Source organism: Sceloporus undulatus, chromosome 3 (genome assembly GCF_019175285.1).
Source record: "Sceloporus undulatus isolate JIND9_A2432 ecotype Alabama chromosome 3, SceUnd_v1.1, whole genome shotgun sequence".
Classification (NCBI taxonomy): domain Eukaryota; kingdom Metazoa; phylum Chordata; class Lepidosauria; order Squamata; family Phrynosomatidae; genus Sceloporus; species Sceloporus undulatus.
This window is the reverse complement of record NC_056524.1, coordinates 3,030,622-3,053,966: the sequence shown is the minus strand read 5'-3', so window position 1 is coordinate 3,053,966 and position 23,345 is coordinate 3,030,622. Positions and strand designations below refer to the sequence as shown.

Genomic DNA, 23,345 nt, shown 5'->3' with positions numbered 1-23,345 from the left:
CACCATCATCCAAGAAGCATGTGGACAAGTTTGAAGGTGGCCAAAGGAGGGTGGCCAACATGGTGGAAGGTCTGGAAATTGCCAAGACCTTTGAGGAGAGACTTAGGGAGGTGGGTAGGTTTAGTTGGGAGAGGAGAAAGTCAAAAGGTGATATGGTAGCCCTGTTTAAGTATTTGAAAGGGTGTCACACTGAAGATGGAACAAGCTTGTTTTCTGCTGCTCCAGAGAATAGGACCTGGAACAATGGATGCAAGCTACAGGAAAAGAGGTTCCACCTAAACCTTAGGAAGAACTTCCTGATGGTAAAAACTATTGGACTGTGGAATACATTCCCTCAGAGAGGATGCTGGATTCTCTTTTGGAGGCCTTTAAACAGAGGCTGGATGGCCATCTCTCAGGTGCTTCAATTGTGAGTTCCTGAATGGCACAATGGGATTGAACTAGGATGGTCATTGGGGTCTCTTCTAATTCTAGGAGTCTATTATCCTTCTATAGAGTCATGGGATGTGTAGTTTCGTGTGGAACTTAGAATTCTCACCAAACAGCCTTTAATGCTGTAGTTCCTCACCAAACTACACATGCCAGGGTTCCATAGGATGGAGCCATGGCATTTAAAGTGGAATCAAACTCCTGTAAGTGTGCAGTGTGGATTGTCCTGTTGTTTGGTTGAAAAGCCTTTCCTGAAGACTTCAAGTGAATCAAAACCTAATGAAATTGCTTAAAACAAAGCATGTAAAAATCACATGAGGGCTAATATGTGGAGCTGTAGAGCATCTCATCTCCCTTGTGGCCTTCCATGCTTGGACCATTGTCTTTTCTCTTTAAAATCCACCTGCACTAAAGATTTGTGTGGGTTTTTGGGGCTCTGTGGCCATGTTTTAGAAGAATGTATTCCTGACATTTCGCCTGCATTTCTGGCGGGCATCTTCAGAGAATGCTGGCATGGAAGAAAGTTGGGTCACACTCTGTGTGTGTGTATCTATAGACACATACACATACACCCAACTCTCTTCCATGCCAGCATACTCTGAAGATGCCAGCTAGAGATGCAGCCGAAACGTCAGGAATAAACTCTTCTAGAACATGGCCACAGAGCCCCCAAAACCCACATAAATCTATGGATGCTGGCCATGAAAGCCTTCGACTTCACACTCCCACTAATATCGAAATATTGAACTGAAATGCAACCCCTCTACGCATTGCCACCGTATTTACCTCTTGACTTGTTCCTCCCATCATCTCTCTCTGCTATATCCCTGGCGTGAGAAATCTGGATTGTAAGCCTCTTGGGGCAAAGACCTGTTTTATTTCCCCTTCTCCATTTTTGGCTTGGGATTCTCTTTGGAGCCCAGTGACTGATGATCGAGAGGTTTAAATCACAGAACAGCCCCATTTACAGACTGAATCAACTCTCCAGGAGCTGTCCATTGATCTCCTAACCCCCTGAAGAGCCTCCAGGGACAATTCTCTTATATCTTATTTATTTAAAGCTTTTTTTACCCAGCTCTTCACTTGGAAGTCTTCCCAGAAGAGCTGACAGATGAAGAAATCCTGAGGCAGACCCTGCAGCTGGGCCTTGAGACACGTTTTCCTGCATTCTCAGCAGGAATCTGCAATTGCAGACATTCACAAGTGACACTGTCTGCCCAACGCTCCATGCGAGTAGCAATGAGGGCTAGCGACTTAACAGCTCATTCATTTTGGCGCCATGTGTTCAGGGGCAGCCACCTATTTGGGCATAAAGTCAGACCTCAGTTTTTGTTGGGGTTAGAAGTGCAACAGTTCCACAAAAGTAGGAATGCCATGAATCACAGAATCGTAGAGTTGGAGGAGACCCCAAGGGCCATCCAGTCCAACCCTTTCCTGCCATGCAGGAAATCTCAATCAAAGCATCAAAGAGGTGATATGATAGCCCTGTTTAAATAGTTGAAGGGATGTCATATCGAGGAGGGAGCAAGCTTGTTTTCTGCTGCTCCAGAGAACAGGACCTGGAACAAGGGATGCAAGCTCCAGGAAAAGGGGTTCCACCTCAACATTAGCAAGAACTTCCTGAGAGTAAAGGCTGTTTGACAGAGGAACACTCAGAGATTTTGGTGGAGTCTCCTTCTTTGGAGGTCTTTAAGCAGAGAGAGGCTGGATGGCCACCTGTTGGGGATGCTTTGGTGGAGAGTTCCTGCATGGCAGAAGAGGGTTGGACTGGATCAGGGCCCTTGGGGGTCTCTCCCAACTCTATCATTCTATAGTTCTATGGAGGAGGGAATAGAATGAGGGAGGGATGGAGGGAAGAAGGGAGGGAATGGAGGGAGATAGGAAAGGAGGGAATGGAAGCAGAGATGGAAGGAAGGATGAGGGAAGGAGTGGAGGAGGGATGGATGGAGGGATAGCGGAGAGAATGGTAGAAAGGAATGGAAGGAGGGACTCGAAGAAGGGTGGAGGGAATGGAAGGAGAGATGGAGAAGAGAACAGAAGGAGGGAGTGGAAGAAGGGATGGAAGGAAGGGTAAGGGAAGGACTGGAGGAGGGATGGAGGAGAGAATGGAGGGAGGGAATGGAAGGAGGGAGGAGGGCCTAGATGGGTCTCCTCCTGCTCCTCCTCCGGAGCGTGACGTGGGGACGAAGAAGAGGAGGAGGAGGAGGAGGAGAAGGGAGAGCGAAGCAGAGGCCGAGGGAAAGAGGGCAGGCGAGAGGAGGAGGAGGAGGGCAGCCGGGGATGAAGCAGCCGCCTCTGGGCCCCTGAAAGAAGGCAGCAGCCTCCCTCCCTCCCTGCGGGGGTCCTCCTCGGGGGCCATGGGCGACAAAGGCACCAGGTGAGCCAGAGCCAGAGGGCCTGATCCAGCCCCGAAGGAGGAGCCCCATTGGGCCAGCCGGGGTTACTCCGGTGTAAAGGCGCCCTCTCGGCCCTTGCTTTGGGGCGGGGATGTTGGAGCCCCCGCTGGAGCTGCGCTGGCTGCAGGCTGTGGACTCGCCCCGGTCTTGCTTCCGAGGAAGGCATGCCTTTGGAGCCCCAGGAGGAGGAGGAGGAGGCTGCTTGGCTTTGGGCTGCATCGGGCATGACCCGCCGGCTCCCATGCCCACCTGCCCCGGGCCTGGCTCCTCCTCCTCCTCCTCTGCCAGTGTAACGTGTGAAGGGGCGGGGGAGACACGTGTTTCCCCGAGCTTGGGTCTGAAAGGCAGCCTGGAGCCCTTGGCAGGAGGCCGAGAGGGGGGCAGAGGAAGGATGCCAAGGAAGGAGGAAGGAGGGCCTTTGGAGGAGCCCCGAAGGGACCTCGAGGGATGGGCAGAAGCAGACCGCAAGCAGCCATCTTCGCTGGCATCGCTTGGCCTCTGACCCAGTCTTGCCATCCTTTGTTGGCAGCAGCAGCAGGGCTCCCCAGCTTGAAGGCCCCCCAGAGAGCCCTGTTGCCCTCTCCTGGTGGCCTCCCTTCCAAGGCAGAAGAGAAGCTGGGGGAGAGCTCCTGCCAGCCCCATAGTGCCAACTCTGGTTGGCAGCAGCAGGGCTCCCTGATCTTCTCTAACCTCACCCAGAGATGCCCAGGGGGTCTCCTGCCCAAGCCTTAACCAGGTCCAACCCTTCCTAGCTTCTGAAACCAGATGGGTTGAGGTTGCTGAGGATGGCACCAAGCTCCTGAAGGACCTTCTAGCCTCTGACTGGCAGCAAACAGGGCATTCCAGGCAGGGTCCCTCTGCCACTTGGAGAGCCTCAGTCTTTTCTCCTGGTGGTCTCCCATCCAGTCAAAGGAACATATAGACCAGCCTTTCTATGAGCCAGACCACAAAGTCTCACGTTCGATGAGCCAGACCCTGAGGGTCCTTCTAGCCTGGGGTCATCTACTCGGACTGGTAGCAAATAGGGCTTTCTAGGGTCCCAGGCAGGTTTCTTCTCCCACCTGGAGAGCCTTGGTCTTCTCGCCTGGTGGTCTCCCATCCCAGTAATTGGCACATAGGAAGCCAGTGACCCAGACCCTTGAAGGCCAATACTGGGTGCCTCTACACTGTAGAAATAATGCCATTTGACAACGCATTAAGAGCTGTAGCTCCATACTATGGAATCCTGGGATTTCTAGTTTCACAAGGCCTTGAGCCTTCTCTGCCCAAGACTGCTGGTGTCTCACAGAACTACAAATCCAAGTCTTCTGTAGGATGGAGCCATGCTTCAGAGGTGTTTAAGTAGAGGCTGGATGGGCATATCTGTCAGGGGCTGCTTTAAGGGTGTCTTCCTGCCTGGCAGAATGGAGTTGGATCGGATGACCCTTGGGGTCTCTTTCAGCTCTAGGATTGGGAATTCTGTGAATCTATGGCAAAGTGGGGCTGAAATTGCATTCTTTCTACAGCGTAGAGATGCACCCTCCAAGATTTCAGGCAGGATTGCCTGGCAATTCTTGGTCTTCCTTCCTTCCTGCAGGTTTCCCATCCAAGAACTATCCAGCCCTGACTCTCCTCAGCTTCCAAAACCAGACAGGGCTGTGCATGTCCAGAATGGTGCTATGGGGGGGGGGGGGCTTTAGATTTGGGGTGTGGGAATGATCAAAGGAAGCTCCCTTGTATCTTATTGCTAGTCCAACTTTATTATCTGTTTTCGTATAAATTGACACTTACGTAACTCCCGTTGCTTCAATAGATTTTGCGCCGCTTGGGGTTCGAAATGAGATTTTTGGCCTCTGATTGCAAGAGAGGACTCTCTCATATCTAGCAAAACAGAACCTGGCTTTCCCAGTAAATTGACCGGTTGAATCAATGGCGTGAAGCAGGAGTATTCTTTGCAACCTATAATTTGGAATGAATGAGCCCAGATCTGGTGCCGTTGTTCATTGCGTTGTTCATTGTCTCAGCAACAGGGGCTGAAAAATGCGCATAAATCTATTTCCAGAGGCTCAGAACGTATTCCTCTTTGTGTTCCTCATTCTTGTCTTTTTCCCATCCAGCTGAGAAACATTATCTGGAAGGAAAGCTGCCTTTGCTGCAGAATATTTCCCTTTGCTTTCCTTGGGTTTTCCCTTTTGCTTTTTAAGGCCTGTGCTGCCATCAGTGGGATCTCTATGTTCAGGAGCATTTTACCTTTGGCCGTTGCATCCTGGGTGCAAGCGACAGAGGAGGGCTTTTGGTACATGAATTTCCTAGGATGGGATCTGGCTGGAGGAATGACTTGTTTTCCTACATGGTTTCCAGCAAGGCTGTTTGTGATGCGCAATCCGGCCTGTGTTCATACGCCTGTTTCTCTAATGTGCTCGGTGCCTTATGCACTCTGCTCCAAGAAATAATGCCTTCACTGGTGATAGATTTTGCACATGAGTGTTTTTGGATAAGGTGGAGAGAAGTGAGGAAAGACTCCATGTGTTGTTATTGTTAAAATCTCCAAATATCATTTGACAAGGATGTGAGCATAGCGGCGTTTGCTGCTTTTCTAAATCCTCCTTAGATTCTTCTTCTTTTTTTTGAATAATATTTTCCTCTGCTATTAACACATTACGCAAAAACCATGACATCCAATATCAAATATATTCACCTGAACAAATGCAACACAAATGTTACATTACATTACAATACATACATAACCAACCAAGATTACAGACACAATTTTAAATTCAGCTTAAACACATGCAAACCCAAAGGGTGCTCAGCCATGGCTCCTCTTCTTCATCCTGGAGAGAAGTGACCATTGGGGTCCCACAGAGCTCTGTCCTGGGTCCAGTGCTATTCAACATCTTTATCAATGACTTAGATGAAAGAATAGAGCGCATGGTTATCAAATTTGCAGATGACACCAAAGTAGGAGGAGTAGCTAATACTCCAGAGGACAGGATCAAAATTCAAAATGACCTGAATAGATTAGGAAGCTGGACCAAAGCTAACAAAATGAAATTCAACACGGAGAAATGTAAGGTACTGCACTTAGGTGGAAAAATGAAATGCACAGATATAGGATTACGGGGGACACCTGGCTTAAGGAGACAACATGTGAAAGGGATCTAGGAGTTCTAGTAGACCACAAGTTGAACATGATTGAACGGTGTGATGCGGCGGCTAAAAAGGCCAATGCAATTTTAGGCTGCATCAATAAAAATATAGTGTCTAGATCAAGGGAAGTAATAGTGCCACTGTATTCTGCTTTGGTCAGGCCCCACCTGGAATATTGTGTCCAGTTCTGGGCGCCACAATTCAAAAAGGACATTGAGAAACTGGAGCGTGTCCAAAGGAGGGCGACTAAAATGGTGAAGGTGCAGGGGTAGGCAACCTTTTTGAGCCGGGGGCCGGGTTGCTGTCCCTCAGACAACTGGGGGGCTGAACTCAAAATGGCACCTGGAGTGGCGCATAAGCTGCGGCGGGGGCGGCAATCGGCAGCAGGACCGGGCTGGGACCGGTCCCAAGGCCTCACCGGGCCGGATCTGACCCGCGGGCCGTAGGTTGCCAACCCCTGGTGAATGGTCTGGAAACCATGCCCTGAACAACTCAGGGAGCTGGGGATGTTTAGCCTGGAGAAGAGAAGGTTAAGAGGTGATATGATAGCCTTGTTTAAATACTTGAAGGGATGTCATATTGAGGAGAGAGCAAGCTTGTTTTCTGCTGCTCCAGAGACTAGGACCCGGAGCAATGGATGCAAGCTCCAGGAAAAGAGATTCCATTCAACATCAGGAGGAACTTCCTGACAGTAAGGGCTGTTCAACAGTGGAACACACTCCTTCCTCCGAGTAGGGTTGCCATAATTCTGGACCTCCAAACTGGGACAAATGTAGGACAAAAGTAGGACAAAATTTTCTAATGTAGGACACATTTTTTAAAATGGAGGACACGCAAAAAAATTGATGATTTTTTACAAAATGTTAATCTAAATGCATGTTTCTTAGGCATGATCAAAATGGAGGACATTTTGGCATTGTTCCTAGACAGATGGCAGAAATGTACTTCCCTTTCTGGCTAACCTCCCCCTCCCCCCCATTCCAAACAGCATATTTGGGCATTGAAGAGGAGGAAGAGTGGAAAAGGCAGAGGAGGAGGAAGAGGAGAAGAAGAGATGGGGAAGAAGAGGAGGAGGAAGAAGATGAAGAAGAGGAGGAAAAGAAGGAAGAGGAAGAAGGGGAGGAAGAAGAGGAGGAGGAGGAGAGGAGGAAGAAGAAGAGGAGGAGGGAGGAAGAAAAGGAGGCAGAAGAAGAGGAGGAGGAGAAAGAGGAAAGGCTCTTTCCCCTGCCTGGCTGCCTCCGTCGCCATTTTGCCCCCACCTCTGGGATTCGCCCCCCCAGAGACGGAGGCAGCCAGGCAAGGTTTGGGGCTTGGCTTCAGCCGTCCTCCAAGCCCCAGCCAAGACTGGAGGACTCCGCGATCGCGGAGGAGCCCCCAGGACATGGCTGGGGCTTGGAAGACAGCCGTCCTCCAAGCCCCAGCCAAGCCTGGAGGACTCACTTGGGGGGGAGTCCCGGGAGCGGGGCCAAATCGGGGCGGGACCGTGTGGACCCGCCCCAAATTGGGAAAGTCCCGCCCCCAGGCGGGATATGGGAAGCCTACCTCCGAGTATAGTGGAGTCTCTTTCCTTGGAGGTCTTTAAGCAGAGGCTGGAGGGCCATCTGTCGGGGATGCTTGATTGAGAGTTCTGCATGGCAGAAGGGGGGGTGGCTGGATGCCCTTTTTGGGGTCTCTTCCAACTCTAGGATTCTATGAAAAAGCAACGCTCCAGTTTGTCTTAACTGGTCGTGACCCTCCCTCCCCTTAAGAACATTTGCCATCTTGACCTCCTTGGTTTTTTGGGGTTTTTTTTTTTTTTTTTTTGGCCACATATTTGGAGAATTCGAGTGTGCAATCCAGTGCTTAAATACTGTATATACATGAGTCTGGTGTTGACCCCATATAATAGAGGGCAGGTTTGAGGGCAAAAATAGGGATTTTGCTATCACCCATGGTTAAGTGAAGAGTAAAACTTAGGCGCATGTGATGAAGGATGAAAGTAGAAGTAAAGGAAAATAATGCTAAAGAACTTACAAAATTCCAGCAGGCATCAGTAAAGGGTGCTTCCAGGGCAGGTTAAACACTTGCCTTTCACCATACATACACACACATATATGTATATGGGTTAAAATACGTACTTACATTGACCCATGGATAACTGACCCAGGTTTTTTTGGGTTGTATTGTTTCAGCTAAATTTCTAGACTCCTACATGAGTACTACAAATCCGTAACCTCCCAACAAGTGATACCTTTATTAGACCAACCAAATACACAATTATATGTGTGCAAGCTTCTAAGTCACACTATTTTCTTCTTCCAGGTGAAAAGGACAAAGAAACTGAAAATGTTAGTCATAGGCATCGTGTATTTTGTGCATTTTGGTTGGACTGATAAGGGTATCATTGTTGGGATGTTACTGGATTTGCTATATGGCCAATAGGTAGCCCTGTATGAGTATAGTACAGTATGTCTTTTTTAGGAGAAAGCCCCATTGAGTCTCGCAGAAGTAAATATATGTGGTTTTTTTTAGTGGGTTGTTGCTTAGCGTAATCAGCTCCATTGCATTTTACAACCCACTCTCTCCACTGTAATTGTATTGGTTGTTTGGTCATGCTGTCAGCCGCTTGTCTCGCTCTTGTGAAGGAGGGATAGAAAATCAATCAACAAATAATCCATCCAATAATGAACTTCCGCTGCGAAACAGGGAAGGCGTTGAAAACTTTCCGGTGTGTCTTCGTGCATGATTATGCAATGTTCGCATAGCAGGGGGAACTAAGATGTCATCATGTGGCTACATCTGCACTGCAAAAATTAATGCAGTTTAATGCTGCTTTCACTGGGGTGGTTCAGTGCTGTGGAATTCTGGATGTTATAGTTTTCTCTACTACCGGTGAAGTTGGATCTGGACGACCCTTAGGAGGAGCGATGTGGGTTTTCTGGGAAAGTAATATTTTTCATGTGCTGTAAGATGTTATCTGGACACATTTGGTAAAATGTTATACTTCAGATACACATCCAGCCCTTTATGTGGACAGTATTTTAGTTGGGATATTTGGTTGATGTAGTGGTTTGAGCATTGGACTATGAATCGGAGATCAGGGTTTAATCCCGGTTCAGCCTGGAAATACATGAGTGTGTTTGGGAAAGTCACACTCTCTAGCCTCAGGGAAGCAAAGGCAAACCTTTTCTTCAAGAGGAATTTGTCAGAATACCTTGTGATAGGTTTCTCTTAGGGTTGACATAATTTGGGATTGTCTTGAAGGCACACAGCCATTTGTAATGATGGAAAGAGTTTTGCATCTCCTTCCATTATATTTAACAAAAAATGACTACACTAAAAAAGAATATTATTTTGGGGGAAGTCACACCCTCTCAGCCTCGCAGGAAGGTAATAGCAAACCTCCTCTGAACAATATAGCCAAGAAAACCCCTATAGTCACCATAAGCCAGAAACGATATATGGCGCAAGCAACAACAACAACAACAACAACACACAAGTAGGAGCAGGGGCTAATACTCCAGAGGAGAGGATCAAAATTCGAAATGACCCAAATAGATTAGAAAGCGGGGCCAAAGCTAACAAAATGAATTTCAACACAGAGAATGTAAGATAGTGCACTTAGGAGGCAAACAAACAAATGAATGCATAGATTTAGGACAGGGACACCTGGCTTGACAAAATTACATGGAAAGGGTCTAGGAGTCTTTGCATACCACAAGTTGAACATGAGTCAACAGTTGTGAGTGCGCAGCTAAAAGACCATGCGATTCTAGGCTAGAAGTATACGTGTCTAGATCGAAGGAAGCATAGTGCCACTCTATTCTGCTTTGCCCAGGCCTCACCTGGAATATTGTGTCCATTCTGGGCCCCACAATTCAAAAAGGACGCTGAGAAACTGGAGCCTATCCAAAGAGGGTGATTGAAATATTTGAAGGGATGTCATATTGAGGAGGAGCAGGCTGTTTTTCTGCTGCTCCAGAGAATAGGAATACAGAACAGCGATGCAAGCTCAGGAAAAGAAATTCCAGCTCAACATTAGGAGGAACTTCCTGAGAATAAGGGCTGTTTGACAGTGGAACAAACTTCTTCTCTCAGAGATTATAGTGGAGTTTCCTTCTTTGGAGGCCTTTAAACAGAGGCTGGATGGCCATTGTCGAGGATGCTTTGATGTGAGTTCCTGCATGGCAGACGGAGGTTGAATCAGATGTCCTTTGGGGATGCTTTCCACTCTAGGATGCTATGGTTCTATAAGGGGAGTATGGATGCTCCTGGGAGCTGTCGGCCTATCGGACGGGTGCTTTTTTCTCGCCTGCGGCTCCTTTTTTAAGAATGACTGCCTTTCTCCTCTTAATTGGATTGGCTGTCCTGGGATGTAATCCTTGCTGCTCTCATCTTCCTGACTTAAGCCTTTTGATAAATCGCCTTTGGGCAGCTTGAAAGCCAGGTTTGCACATATATGGGGCGGGAGAAAGGGAGGGTGGGCTGGCCGGGCTGTTTATATGCCTCAAGACAACTTCAGTTCAACAATCTCCTGAATCAGAGACGCTGTATTGGCAGCATGGCTCAGGTTTGCAAAGCCAGGGCCGCTGTGGCTTCTTGGCTGAGTTGACCCAATAGCACCGGGTATTCATTGGTGGTCCTCCATCCAAGGGCTCACCAGGGCAGACCCTGCTTAGCCTCCAAGATCAGATGAGATCTGGTGGCCTTTAGGGTGTTTAGGCAATATGTATGTACATATGTTCTTCAGTCGGCTGTTGATTTATGGCAACTCCTGGATTTCAGAGCGTTTTCTTAGGCAAGGAAGACTCAGAGATGGTTTGTTCCTTCCTTTCTCTGCAATAGGCCTTACACGCCCTGATATTCATTGGTGGTCTCCCATCCAAGGACTAACGGGGCTGAACCATCTTAGCTTCCAAGATCTGACGGGATTTGGTGCCATACATTGAAATGGCTGGAGGTTCAGCTGGGTGGCCCTTGTTGTCTCTTCCAACTCTATGTTCCTATGATGACCTAACTTTGATATTCAGTGATACATCTTTTCACTGTGAAGATCCATCTTTCCTAGCAAGATACTTATCTCTCTACAAGTGATCTGTCTGGTGGTTTGTCCTTTTTGGAAGGTTGTAAGGGAGAAACAGGAAAATGGGTTTCCAGCAGGGTGTTTGGCCAAGGAATAGCTAGCAAAGATTGCTAACCTGCCTGGTAGGGCTTTAAGAGAAGCTCAGCGAACCTGCCTTCCAACCCTGCAAAGTAGGCTTAGCTTCTGGTTTGCAACCTTAACACTTAAGGATGGTTAGTCTGCTTCTCCTGGGTGCTCAAAACGTGCCTGATATTGGTGATTTCATTGTGGATAGCCTCAGTGTGTGTACATTTGGACTGTCATGACAAAAAGTTGTGCAACTCAGATAGGCATGGAGGACTGATCTACTGAGTTCTTTCTGACCATCTGAACTGAGGACAACAACAAAATACAGGGCATGACTAACATGGTCAAAATATTTCTTTCGTCTTTTCTTTCTTCTTTTCTTTCTTTTCTTTCTTTCTTTCTTTCTCCTTTTGGATTTTTAACACCTTTGCCTGATGAAGAAGCAGTGGAGCTTTGAAGCGTGCAACATGTATCCCTGGATATGTCCTTCACCACTGTGTATTCTAGCACATTGATTGCACTTAAACTGCCAGTGGCATTCCTTGGCAGTTCGGGGATTTGTAGTTTGGGGAGGCATTGGAGCTATCTGGCTGGAATTCTAAGTTTCTCAGGCAACTACAAATCCCAAGGTCCTATAGGATGCTGCCAGGGTGGGCAACGTCAAAAAGCTAGGGGGCTACATTATCCCCTCTGTGGAAACCTTGGTTGGGCCAAAGCCTCACTATTCCCTGCAAAATATATCACATTTTGGCTCTCTGATGCCATGTAGGGGGCAGGAGTGTGGTTTTGCCACATTTTACTTGCCCATGGAGCATTTTAGACCCAGGGGATGCCTTTTTCCCAAACCCCACAATGGTGCATGGCCTCATTGCAAGGGAGCATAACACACACACCCCATGTTCGTCTCCCTCCCAAGCCATGCCTCTCTCCTCCACACATCAGGTGTTTTTTTATGGCAATTGGGAGTGCATAAAATTGTGGGTGAGTCGTGGTTCATTCTCATTGAGTGTTCTAAGGAAATCAATGATACAGGTTTAATATGCTGCTCTGCTACATAGAGAGGAATGAAATCCTCATAAATCTCCTGAAATAAGACTGCACAAATGCAGCTCATTACCGACAGCTAAATAAAGTGGTCTGTATTCGAGAGTGTCCCTAACAGTCCCTAAAGGGGGCTTCGTAGGATCCATGGCAAAATGCTTCCTGATCGTGGGGAACCCGGCCTGCATTAGGAATGGGCCAGAATGGAGAAGCGCAGGGTTTCCATGACTCCAGCTTCAAAGAGTAGCAAAGGGACTACTAGCAACTTGGAGACTAACTGGGTGAAATATGTTGTAGCTTAAGCTTTCACAGACTTGGGCGATAATCTCCTTGGTCTACCTCTGTGATTCATGGAGTGAATGATGCCCAGGAAGGACTGAAGCTTCATATCTTGGTCAGCTTCCTCAGATGGATGGAGAGAACTGGTGCTAAGAAGGATGAAAACTTTCATAGAGTTTGGTTAGTTCCTCTAATGCACACGTTGGCAAACCTATGGCCCGCGGGCCGGACTGGCCCGTGGAGACCATGGGAGCAGCCCCAGGTCGGCCCTGCTGCCGATTGCGCCGCCGCACACTCCTTCCCCGCCTGTGAGAGGCTTCGGCCCTCCCAGGGGTGGGGGGAACCTCTGGGGCCGCCGGCAAACCCGCATCAGCGCGTTTGCCACCGGTGCCCTCCTTCCCCCCCTCTGTGAGAGGCTTAGGCCCCCCAGAAACGGGCGAGGAGAAGGCTTGGGGCGCGGGCCTGGGGGAGAAGGAGGTGGGGTTCCCTTGTCCTTTTCCTAAGCCTGGCGGTGTGCTCCACAGCCGCGGCCTGGGCAGAGGGAGGCGGGTCCCCCTCGTCCTTTTCCCCAAACCCGCAGTTGCTGCAGAGCCGGGGCCTGGGGAGAAGGAGGCGGGGGTTCCCCCTCGTCCTTCTCCCCAACCACCCGCGGTTGCTACAGAGCTGCAGGCCTGGGGAGAAGGAAGTGGGGGTCGCAGGGGAAGAGGAGGAGGAAGAGGAGGGAGAGGGAGGGAGGGAGGGAGGGAGGAAGGAAGGAAGGAAGGAAGGAAGGAAGGAGGGAGCAGGAAGGAAAGAAGGAAGGAAGGGGACCAGGAGGAAGGAAGGAAGATAGGAAGGAGCGGAGGATGGAGGAAGGGAAGGATGAAGGAGTAAGTAAGGGGAAGAGTAGGAGGAGGAGGAGGTAAGGGAGGAGGAGAGGAGGAAGTGAGGGATGTAAGGATGATGAAAGTAAGTAGGAGTGTGAGTGTTTGTCTGGGGGTGTCTCTTTCTTAATGTGATACAGTTGGGACTTTCCAAAGTGTATTTCTGTGTATTTTTCAGTGCTTTAATGCTAAAAGGTCTTCTTTTAACAACGAGAGGGTGGTGTGTGTGAGTGATGGATGATGTGATGATGATATGAGTCAGCTTGGAGGCATGCAGGCACTGTTTCTGAGCGAGAGAGTGTCACTTTCAAAAGTGTGTTTTTGGTGCTTTTAACGCTAAAAGGTCTCCTTGCTTTGACAATGTAGTGTGATGCTGTGGGACGTGAGACGAGGACGATAATGATATGAGTCTGCTTCAGAGGCGTGCACGGCGCTGTTTCTGAAGCCTAGAGAGTGTGACGTTCCAAAGTGCCTGTTTCTGTGGTGTTTGGTTTGGTTTTTTAATGGTGAGATTGATATCAGCAAGCTAGTCTAGGCATGGCCAATGGAAATTGCTGTGATTTTATCTAAACTCATGCGCAGTGAAGAAAAACCAAAGTCCCTTGACAAGTACACCTTCTGAGAAGTACACTTGGGTGCAAGAACGGTTGAAACCACCTTGTCATGTTCAAATGCATACCTGTTAACCATGCTAAGTGTTAAACCAAGGGGTTTGGTTATGGGATAAGCCTCTGAAATATGCAAGAGCCATGTTAAGTAAAGCCATGTGAATGCACAAATGTGCGGTTGTGTGTGTTTTGGAATGGCAGGTTGGGGGGGGGGGGTTGTTGGCCAGAAAGGGACCGAGGAGGAGAGGGGGCGGGCACACGCTCCTCCTCCCCGCAGGGCTTCATGGAAGCTCCACCTCTGGCATGAGACCACCCACCCCACACCACCCACCCCCGGAGGGGTGGAAGCTCCTAAGCTCCTCCCCCCCAGCCTTGGCCCCCCCCCCACAACTTTTCTGAGGGACAGCAACCCGGCCCTGGCTCAAAAATGATGGCCTACACCTGCTCTAAAAATGCATGGAGTGAAGTATTGTCCAGATTCATTGCATAAGACTTGGTCTACTTCCCTCAGATGGATGGGAGGGAACTGGTGCCAGGAAGGACTAAAGCTTTCATCATAGACTGGGCTACTTCCACCAGATGCATGTCGTAAACTTGTGCCCAGGAGGACAAAGACTCCTAGGCTTGGTCTGCTTCCTCAGATACTTGGACTGAACTGGGGCCCAGGAAGGACCAAAGCTTCATAGACTGGTCAATTATCTATGGAAAGCAAAACATGTGGGTTGGGGATGAGGTGATAAGTTCAGCTATAAAATGGTTATTGGGGACAAAAGCAGGAGGAAGGATGTGCCCAAGGCCAGGTTGGAGAGGAAATCTATCAATGGTAGGGGAGTTTTGGAAGGTGGTGTGTCCATGCTGGGCACCAGAAAGAAGATCAGATAAAGTGGCCAACAGCAGATTGAAAAAACTCCCTCCACCATTCAAAGGTACATCTACCCTCCACCCAGCCCTAAAAATAAAAAGGAATTTGAAACAAGAGTTGGCCGGCGATTTGTTCCTTCTGAGCTGTTTCGGGTTTGCATAAAAAACTGGATTGATTGTTTGGAAGGGAAGATGCATGGAGGAGTGTGTAGGGATTCGTTGCAACGGACGAACAGAGTTGTAGGAGCCCTGCTGTGTGCTTCCCATCATCTCTCTGCCAACTGGGAACAAAATGTTTACGCTGAGCTTTTGGCTGGGAAAGTGCAGAAATGTCAAGAGCTTTCTTTCTTTTTCAGAAAGGAAAGCATCAGCTAATTGATTTCCCAAATGCTCCGTTTCCTCCGTTAACTCATGTTGGGATTGCGGTGCAGTCCAAGCTGTTGAGAGAGGGTTGACAATAAAACTGTTAGGGTGGATTTGTAGTTGGTTGACCAGGCCGAACATAGAATCCCATAGAATCATAGAATCATAGAGTTGGAAGGACCCGCAAGGGCCATCCAGTCCAACCCCCTGCCATGCAGGGAAATCCAGATCAAACATGCGTCGACAGATGGCCATCCAGCCTCTGTTTGAAGACCTCCAAGGAGGGAGACGCCACTACAAAATCTCCGAAGGAAGTGTGTTCCACGTCGAACAGCACTTACTGTCAGGAAATTCCTCCTAATGTGAGGTGGAATCTCCTTTTTCCGTAGCTTGCATCCATTGCTTCGCCCGGTCTAGTCTCTGGAGCAGCAGAAAACAAGCTTGCTCCCTCCTTCAATATGGACATCCCATCCCTTCAAGTATTAAATAGGGGGCTATCATATCACCTCTTAACCTCTCTCTCCAGGCTTAAACATCCCCAGCTCCCTGAGTCGTTCCTCATAGGGCAAAGGTTTCCAGACCTTTCAACATTTAGTCGCCCGCCTTTGGACACGCTCCAGTTTCTCAATGTCCTTTTTGAATTGGGGGTGCCAGAACTGGACACAATATTCCAGGTGGGCCTGAACAGAGCAGAATATAGTGGCACTATTTTACTTTCCCTGGATTCGGATACGATACTTCTATTGATGCAGCCTAAAATCGCATTGGCCTTGTTAGCTGCCGCATCATCACAACTGTTGACTCATGTTCAAAACTTGTGGTCTACTTGGACTCTAGATCCCTTTCCATGTTGTCTCCTTAAGCCAGGTGTCTCCCACCTATTATGTGCATTTCATTTTTTCGCCCTAAGTGCAGTACCTTACATTTCTCCCTGTGTGAAGTTTCATTCTGTTAGCTCTGCCCAGCTTCTAGTCTATTCAGGTCATTTTGAATTTTGATCCTGTCCTCTGGAGTATTACTATGCTGCCTGAACGTTATAGTGTCATCATGCAATTTGATAAGTATTCCGCCAATTTTTTCCTCCAAGTCATGTGATAAAGATGTTGAATAGCACTGGGCCCAGACAGAGCCCTGTGGGGACGCCCCACTGGTTCACTCCTCCAGGATGAAAGGTGCAATTTTGAGCCACCCTTTGGGTTGGCCGGTCAATCAATTACAAAATCCACTTAACAGTTGCCTTGTCCAGCCCACATTTTACAAGCTTGTTTGCAAGATGTCCATGGGAAACCTGTCAAAGGCCTTCGTGAAATCAAGATATACTATATCCACAGCATTCCTTCATCTACCAAGCTGGTAATTTTTTATCAAAGAAAGAGATCAGTTGGTCTGGCATGACTTTGTTTCTCGTGAAACCTGTTGACTTTTTGTGATGATGGCATGGCCTTCTAGATGTTCACAGACTCTCTCGTTAATGATTCGTCCAGAATTTTCCTAGTACTGATGGTCAGACTAACTGGACGATAAGTGTGGGGGATCCTTCTTTTTTGCCCTTGTTGAAGATGGGGACAACGTTGCTCTCCTCCCCAGTCTGCTGGGACTTTGTCCTGTCTCCAGGAGTTTTCAAAGATTATGGCCAAGGAGGTGCGATATGTCAGTTGGCCAGGTTTCTTTTAAGTTCCCTTGGGATGTAGCTCAGTCGTGTTCCTGGAGACTTAAATTCATTTTAGGTTAAACAGGTTTATTCCTGGTACTGATCGTCTTTTTTACGTTTTATTTTGGGTGCTGAAATGATGCCCCTATTCTTTTTTTGTTTTTGTCCGTGCTTTTGCGTCATTATCCTAGGTTGAGTTTTTGTTAATTTTTGCTTGTCCCTTTTTGCTGTTGGGGGGCTTTTCTGAGAAGACTGAGGAAAGAAAGTGTTGAGTATGTCTGTCTTTCTGGCTTTTTCTCTGTCTTTCTGGTTAGGCATTTTTTGGGTTCCATGCTTCTCCACGCAGTGGCCCTACGTTTTCTTCTTTTCTTCTTCTTTTCTTTTTTGGCTTTTGCTGGGCAATGGCATCATGGCTGCGTCTTCATCTTGTGAGAGGAGTGACCAGTGGGGGTGTCCAGTGGGTGTTCTGTCTGGGCCCAGGGCGTTTTCAACTCGTTATCAATGACGTTGGGATCAAAGAATAGTGGCATGACTGTATAATTGTACAGGATGTTGAAATACTGGAGTGTGGTCGCGAGGAGGGCACAAATGGTGAGGGTAGTGAAGCTATAAGATAGGCCTCAGAGGGGAGACCGTAGGGGCTGGGGATTGTTTTGCTGGAGAGAGAAGGTTTAGAGGTGATTTTGATATCCCTGTTTTAAATTTTGAACTGATGTCTATTGATTGGATGGAGGGGCGTTGTTTGTTCTGGTTGCTCCAGAGACAGAAAATGGAACAGTTGGGAGGGTAAGGGCTGCCAGAAAAAGAGATTCGTGCTGCACATTAGGAGGAACTTCCTAACAGTGAGAGCGATGTTGACAGTGGAGGCACCGTTCCTCGGAGTGTAGTGGAGGTCTCTCCTTTGGAGGTGTTTAAACAAGAGGGTTGGATGGCCATCTGGCTTTGACTGAGAGTTCCGTGCATGGCAAAGGGGGTTGGACTGGATGGTGGTTGAGGCCTGTGATTCTATGATTGCTTAGCTCTTTGAACAGAGGTTGTGGGAATGGATTTTTAGGAATGCTGGTATTTGGTGTATTCCTGTGTGATAGAGGATTGATTAGAGTGGCCCTTGGGGGGTCCTCTTCGAACGTGATTCGGTGTGCTCTAAAAAGGTGTTGCAGGGCTTTAGTTGATTCAAATTTCTAGTGTCAGAGAGTGCTGATGGTTGTGAAGAGTTTGCTAGGTTGGAGAGTCTCCCTCTTAGGCCAGTTGGCTTTCTCTCCTGACTTATAGGTGTGTTGTGTTCAGAATGTCACAAGCTTAAAACACACACACAGCACACAAACCACGACCCCTTACTTTTGCAAAATTTTGAAGACTTTCCACCCATGGTCAGAACATCAGCTTGACCCTGGGTGTCTTTCTCCCGATAGCTTGGTCTGCTTGGTGGCTTGGCTTCTGTGCTGCAGGATGAATCAAAATGTACCATTTTGGCGTCCAAGGTTTTTGCTTGCGAGGGGTAAGATGTCTGGTGTGTTTAATACTTCCACTTCTGAATTGGTCGTCCTCACATCATGTCCTGTGTGCTAGTCGGTTTATTTATATACAGTGGTGCTTATATCCTCTGTGGGTGTTAGTTTCCGGCTCCGTAGGATGCCCCCATGGGTGTACCAGAAATCCGTGGATGCTCAGTCCCATTAATATCAGGACGCAGTAAATGGTGTCCCTTGTATAAAATGGCAAGAGTCAAGGTTTTGCTTTTGGATATATAGTATATATATTCATATTTTCAAGCGATGGATGCTTGATCTGTGGCAAAAGGGGTCTGTGAATGCCATTGGCATGACCCCAAAACTCAGGCGTAATATCTGGGAACGGTGAAGACCAAGGAAGTAATTAAGTGAGGAATGCTTGTATGCAGGCAGGTTATAGTTATAGCAGTGGGCATTGCTACAGACAGGTGCACATAGCACATTGCAAAAGCAACCCTGGTTTGGCATTGCCGCAATTATCCACATAGATAGAATCTACTCTCATTGATGGTCCAATGGTCCAGTCATAATGCCTCCTTACACCAAGGTGCAGATAATAACACAGTAGAGTGGCCTCGCATATCAATGGTATGTCGTTCATCCATGGATTTCAAGTATCTACAGCTTGAAAATAGTATATTTTAAAAATATGAAATTTCCAAATTGCAAACTGATTTTTGCCAGTTGTATATGGGAAGGGACACCATGTTTACTATCTGTCTATATGTATAATATGGGGACTTGAGCATCGTGGTTTTTGTATCCATGGGGGGGTCTGGAATCAAACCCCGCGGAGACCAAGGGCCCACCAGTAATATAATAAGAATATAATAATATATAATAGAGATATAATATGCATTCCCGTTATTTATGGTTAATGGGGCTTTGAACTCCAGTGGATGTTGATTTGTGAATCCTAGGAGGGGCCCTGGACCCAAACCCGAGTAGATAAAAGGCCTGCACTTTAACATATTTTTGTTTTTGTGTTGTGTGCCTTCAAATTGTGTGTCTTTTGGACTTATGACGCCGTTATCAGCAGGGTGTTTCTTGGGTAAGATTGGTTTTGCTGTTGCTGGTCCGTCTGAGGCTGAGAGAGTGTGACGTTGGGCCCAGGCTCACCAGTGGGTGGGTTTCATGTGCTGAGTGGGATTTTGAAACCTGGTCTCGGCAGAGTCATAGTCCAGTGCTTCAACACTGGGGCGCATGCGGTGGCTCTCACCTGCTTCTTTTTCGAAGTCCTGAGAGTCAAGACAGTTTTAATGTTGGGAAAATGTACAGTTGGGCACTCCATAACCATGGGATTCTGCATCCACAGAGTTGCATCCACCTGGTTTGAAAAGGTTCACGCACAAAAAGTTTTTCCAAAAAGCAAACCTTATTCCATGGATTCTTTTGATATTCTGGAACGAACTCCAGTGGAGTTTTTTTTTCCAAGGACCACTGTTGGAATAATAATTATAATAATGAATATAGGTTGTTAGTTTTCCCAAAGCCGTATAAAATGAAAAGTCTTTTTTCTTCTGCCATTGGAAGGAGATTATGAAGGGACAAAACAGATTTTGTGTTTATGTGTGCACAGAAGAGACCTATGAGATTGCTCAGTGTATCTAAAGCCTTTTCTGTTCCCAAAGCATTTCAATGTGCAAAAAAAAGGCCTGCTGGTGCCAGAGGATCAGACGTCGCCTCGAGCAAGGTGAATATTTGCTTGATGTTTTCCCCTCTTGGTTTTGCATAATTGGTAGTTCCATGCATTGCCACACCTGCCCGTCATGGAGAAGATTGACAGGCCTTTGAAACACCCGACTTCCCTTGGTGTTTGAGGACGTGGATTGACTGGCGCTGCTCCTGTGAACTGAGGTAGCAAAGAGTGGTTGTGTCTGGTGCCTTCAGGCATTTGCTGACTTAATGGCACCCTAAGGGCAACCCTATGATGGAGTTATCTTGGAAGTTTCTCTAGGGGTGTGTTTGTCATTTGCCATCGCATCGGAGGCTGGAGAGAGTGTTGACTTTGCCCAAGGCTACCCAGGTTGGGCTTCTGTGGCTGAGCAGGGATTCCAACCCTGGTCTGTCCGTGTCCTGGGTCCAGTGCTCAAGCTTCACAGTGGCTCAGGGGGTTGTGGTAGTTTAATTATTTGTGGCACAGACGGTTAGAATCATAGAAGCACAGAGTTGGAAGAGCACCCAGGGCCTCCAGTTCCAACCCCGTCTTGCCGGTGCAGGAACTCTCAATAAGCATATCCGCACAGATGGCGTATCCAGCCTCTGTTTAAAGACCTCCGAAGAGGAGACTGCCACTCTCCAAGGGAGCGTCTTTGTTTGAACAGGTCTTGTTTAGGAATGTCCTCCTAATGTTGAGGTGCATCTCTTGTTCCTGTGAGCTGCACAGGTCCATTGTTCTGTTGTTCTAGTCTCGTGGAGCATGAGAAAATAAGCTTGCTACATCATCCTCAAAGTGACAACCCCCGTTCAAATATTAAACGGGCTGTCATATCACCTCTTAAACAGTCTTTTCTCTCAGGCTTAAACTCTCAGCTTCGTAGTCTTGTTCCTGCATAGGGCTTGCATAGTTTCCTTCCAGATCTGTTTCACCAGTTTTGGATTGGTGGAATCTCTTTTCTTGTAGGCAGCAGAAAAGGGCTGTGTTTCCTCCTAATTTGACACCCATTTCAAACAGGTTAAACAGGGCTAATCATATCAATCTTTAACCTTCGCCTCTCCAGGCTCCCTAAGTCGTCTTCTTGTAAGGCATGATGTTTCAGACCCTTCTATCCATTTTAGTTGTCCGTCGCGTCTGGACACTCTCGGCGCGGGGTGCTTCTCAACAGTCTGTTTTTGAATTGCGTTTCCGAGATGGGACACAGGATTTACTCTAGGTGAGGCGGACCGAAGCAGAATGATAGGTGGGCACTATTACGTTCCCTCCTATCTTCCCTCCATTTTAATTGTTTGGGCCTGTTTTAGCTGCTGCTTGTGTTCAGACTGTTTGACTGCATATGTCAACTGTGTGGTTCTGACTAGGATCCTAGATTGCCCTTTCACATGTATTTTGTGCCAAGCAGGTATCCTCCATCCGTATATTCTAGGATTGCATTTTTTTTTTTCATTGTTTTTTTGCTATGTGGCATGTTCTTATATTGTCTTTCTGAGTGTGAAGTTCAGTTTGTTGTTTTTTTTGCCCAGCTTTTTACTGTATGTAAAGGTCATTTTGAGTTTTGGAGTCCTGTTGTTCCTCTGGGGTATTTGCCACTCCTCCTATTTGGTGGTCATCTGCGATTGTGATACGCATGTGCTCTCGTGTTCTTTTCATCCAAGTCATTGATAAGATGTCACAGAGCAATGGCCCAGGACAGAGCCCTGTTGTGGTCACTTCTCTTAAGTTAAGTCGAAGTGGAAGATGCTGCTGCCGTCTGAGGGGTTGGTGGGGTCTCCTTCTTTGGAGAGGTTTTGTTAGCAGAGGCGTAGATGGGCATCAGTCAAGGGAGTGGCTTTGGGTTGTTGTGTTCCTGCATGGGCAGAAGTTGACATGAGAGGTGTGGTGGAGAACTGGGAGGTTGTAGAGAAACGTTTCTAGATATCTGTGGGTCCTCCAGCGCATTTATGAGTCAGTGATTGGCAGATGTTTTGACTCAAAGTTGTACTGGAGCACCTTGGGAGAGTTCTACGGGGAGGTGTTTGTGTCACAGTAAAAGAATGGTTTGTTTATTTTTGGCATTTTCCACATCCAGGTGGGGGTCTTTCACTCCTAGCCCAGCAATATGGAGCTGACTTACAGTACTGTATTATACATTGTGTGATAGTGGGTTGGAATAGTTACCAGGCGATGGTATCTCCATGGAAGCATCGAGAGGGAAGAATATGGGAGGAAATTTGAAAATATGATTGAAAGCATTATTAAAGAAAGTCAGGAAAGCACAATGAGGAAAAAACGAGAACAACTTTTGTTTTTTGGGAGTGAGGGTTGAATGCGTCTTGCAAAGGACTATAATGCTGGATCCGAGCCAAACCTTGTGGATGGTCGCTCCCGGCTCCCTCCCTGGGCAAGGCTCAGCTTGTGGAGTTCTAATTTCGGTGCAGTTAATAGTAATTTAAATGGCAAGTGTGGCTTTATCTCGGTGGAGACAATGTTGTTTTGTTGGCTTCCAGCCAGGGCAGAGACTTACAGCATTATAATAAAGGAGGCTGGGGGAGAGTCAAAAGGCTGCCTCTCTGATTGAGGGCTTTAGGATGCGGGTTGTGTTGGGTGTTTTGCCAAGTCGGTCAGGAGGCTGGGATCTGGGACTAGGAGGTGTTTGTGTGTAGTATGTGTGCCTGTCAAATCCCCTATGGTGACTTATGGTGACCCCATGTATGTTTTTGTATAGGGGGGGGGGGGGGTGGGGGTGTCCGAGGCCAGGTTTGGTTAATCCTCAGCTGTTGGTGTTTTTCCAGTTCCTTCCTCGGAAAGTGAAGCCTCCAGCATGTTGTCCCTGTTGGTGGGTTTCCCATCCAAGTACCACGGGCTAATCCTCCGTTAGCTTCCAAGGTCAATGTGTGGGGGGGGTGTATGTTCTGTGGTGCCTTCACATTGCCTTTTTGTTGACTGTATTAGGGTTGTCTTAGGGAAGGAGATTCCCAGAGGTGGGTTTTTGGCCAGTTCCGACTCTCTTTGAAATACAAGGGGGGGGCTAGCAACTTGTGTAGTTTATTGGGGTGGGAGAGTCTCCCATCCAGCAACCGGGCTGACCGCTGGGGGCTGTAGCTTCCAAGATCAGACGGATCTGGTGCCTTTCAGGGTATTTAGGGGTGGGAACAGGGTTGGACCAGACTCTGCTAACCATGTAGGGATAGGTAAGGCAGCCGGTAAATGGAGGATAGTTGAAGAAAAATGTAGGGCAATACAAATAAAAGGTTAAAGGCACTATATAAAATAATTTTCCTTTCATTTGGTTGTATTTGCAGCTTATTACTTATCTGGTATTTTTATGATAATAACTATACATATTTGTTCTGATGAACTTACCTCCTAAAGTGGGGTAGTTTATGCTTCTTAGTCTGCTCCAATCTGAGGACATTGTTGGAATGGGCCTTGTCGAGAGAGGACTTGAAA

At 47.6% G+C, this 23,345-nt stretch overlaps 1 protein-coding gene across 2 annotated transcripts in view; it reads left to right on the top strand.

Moving 5' to 3' along the window:
• The first annotated feature begins 2,634 nt into the window (after positions 1 to 2,634).
• ARRB1 (arrestin beta 1) overlaps positions 2,635 to 23,345 on the top strand; it is a 171,521-nt gene continuing 150,810 nt past the window's right edge. For both annotated transcript variants that reach the window (XM_042459400.1, XM_042459398.1), the window contains exon 1: positions 2,635 to 2,806. In XM_042459400.1, coding sequence (XP_042315334.1) covers positions 2,787 to 2,806 — 20 coding nt within the window. In that variant the 5' untranslated portion in view covers positions 2,635 to 2,786. The remainder of the gene's footprint in view (positions 2,807 to 23,345) is intronic.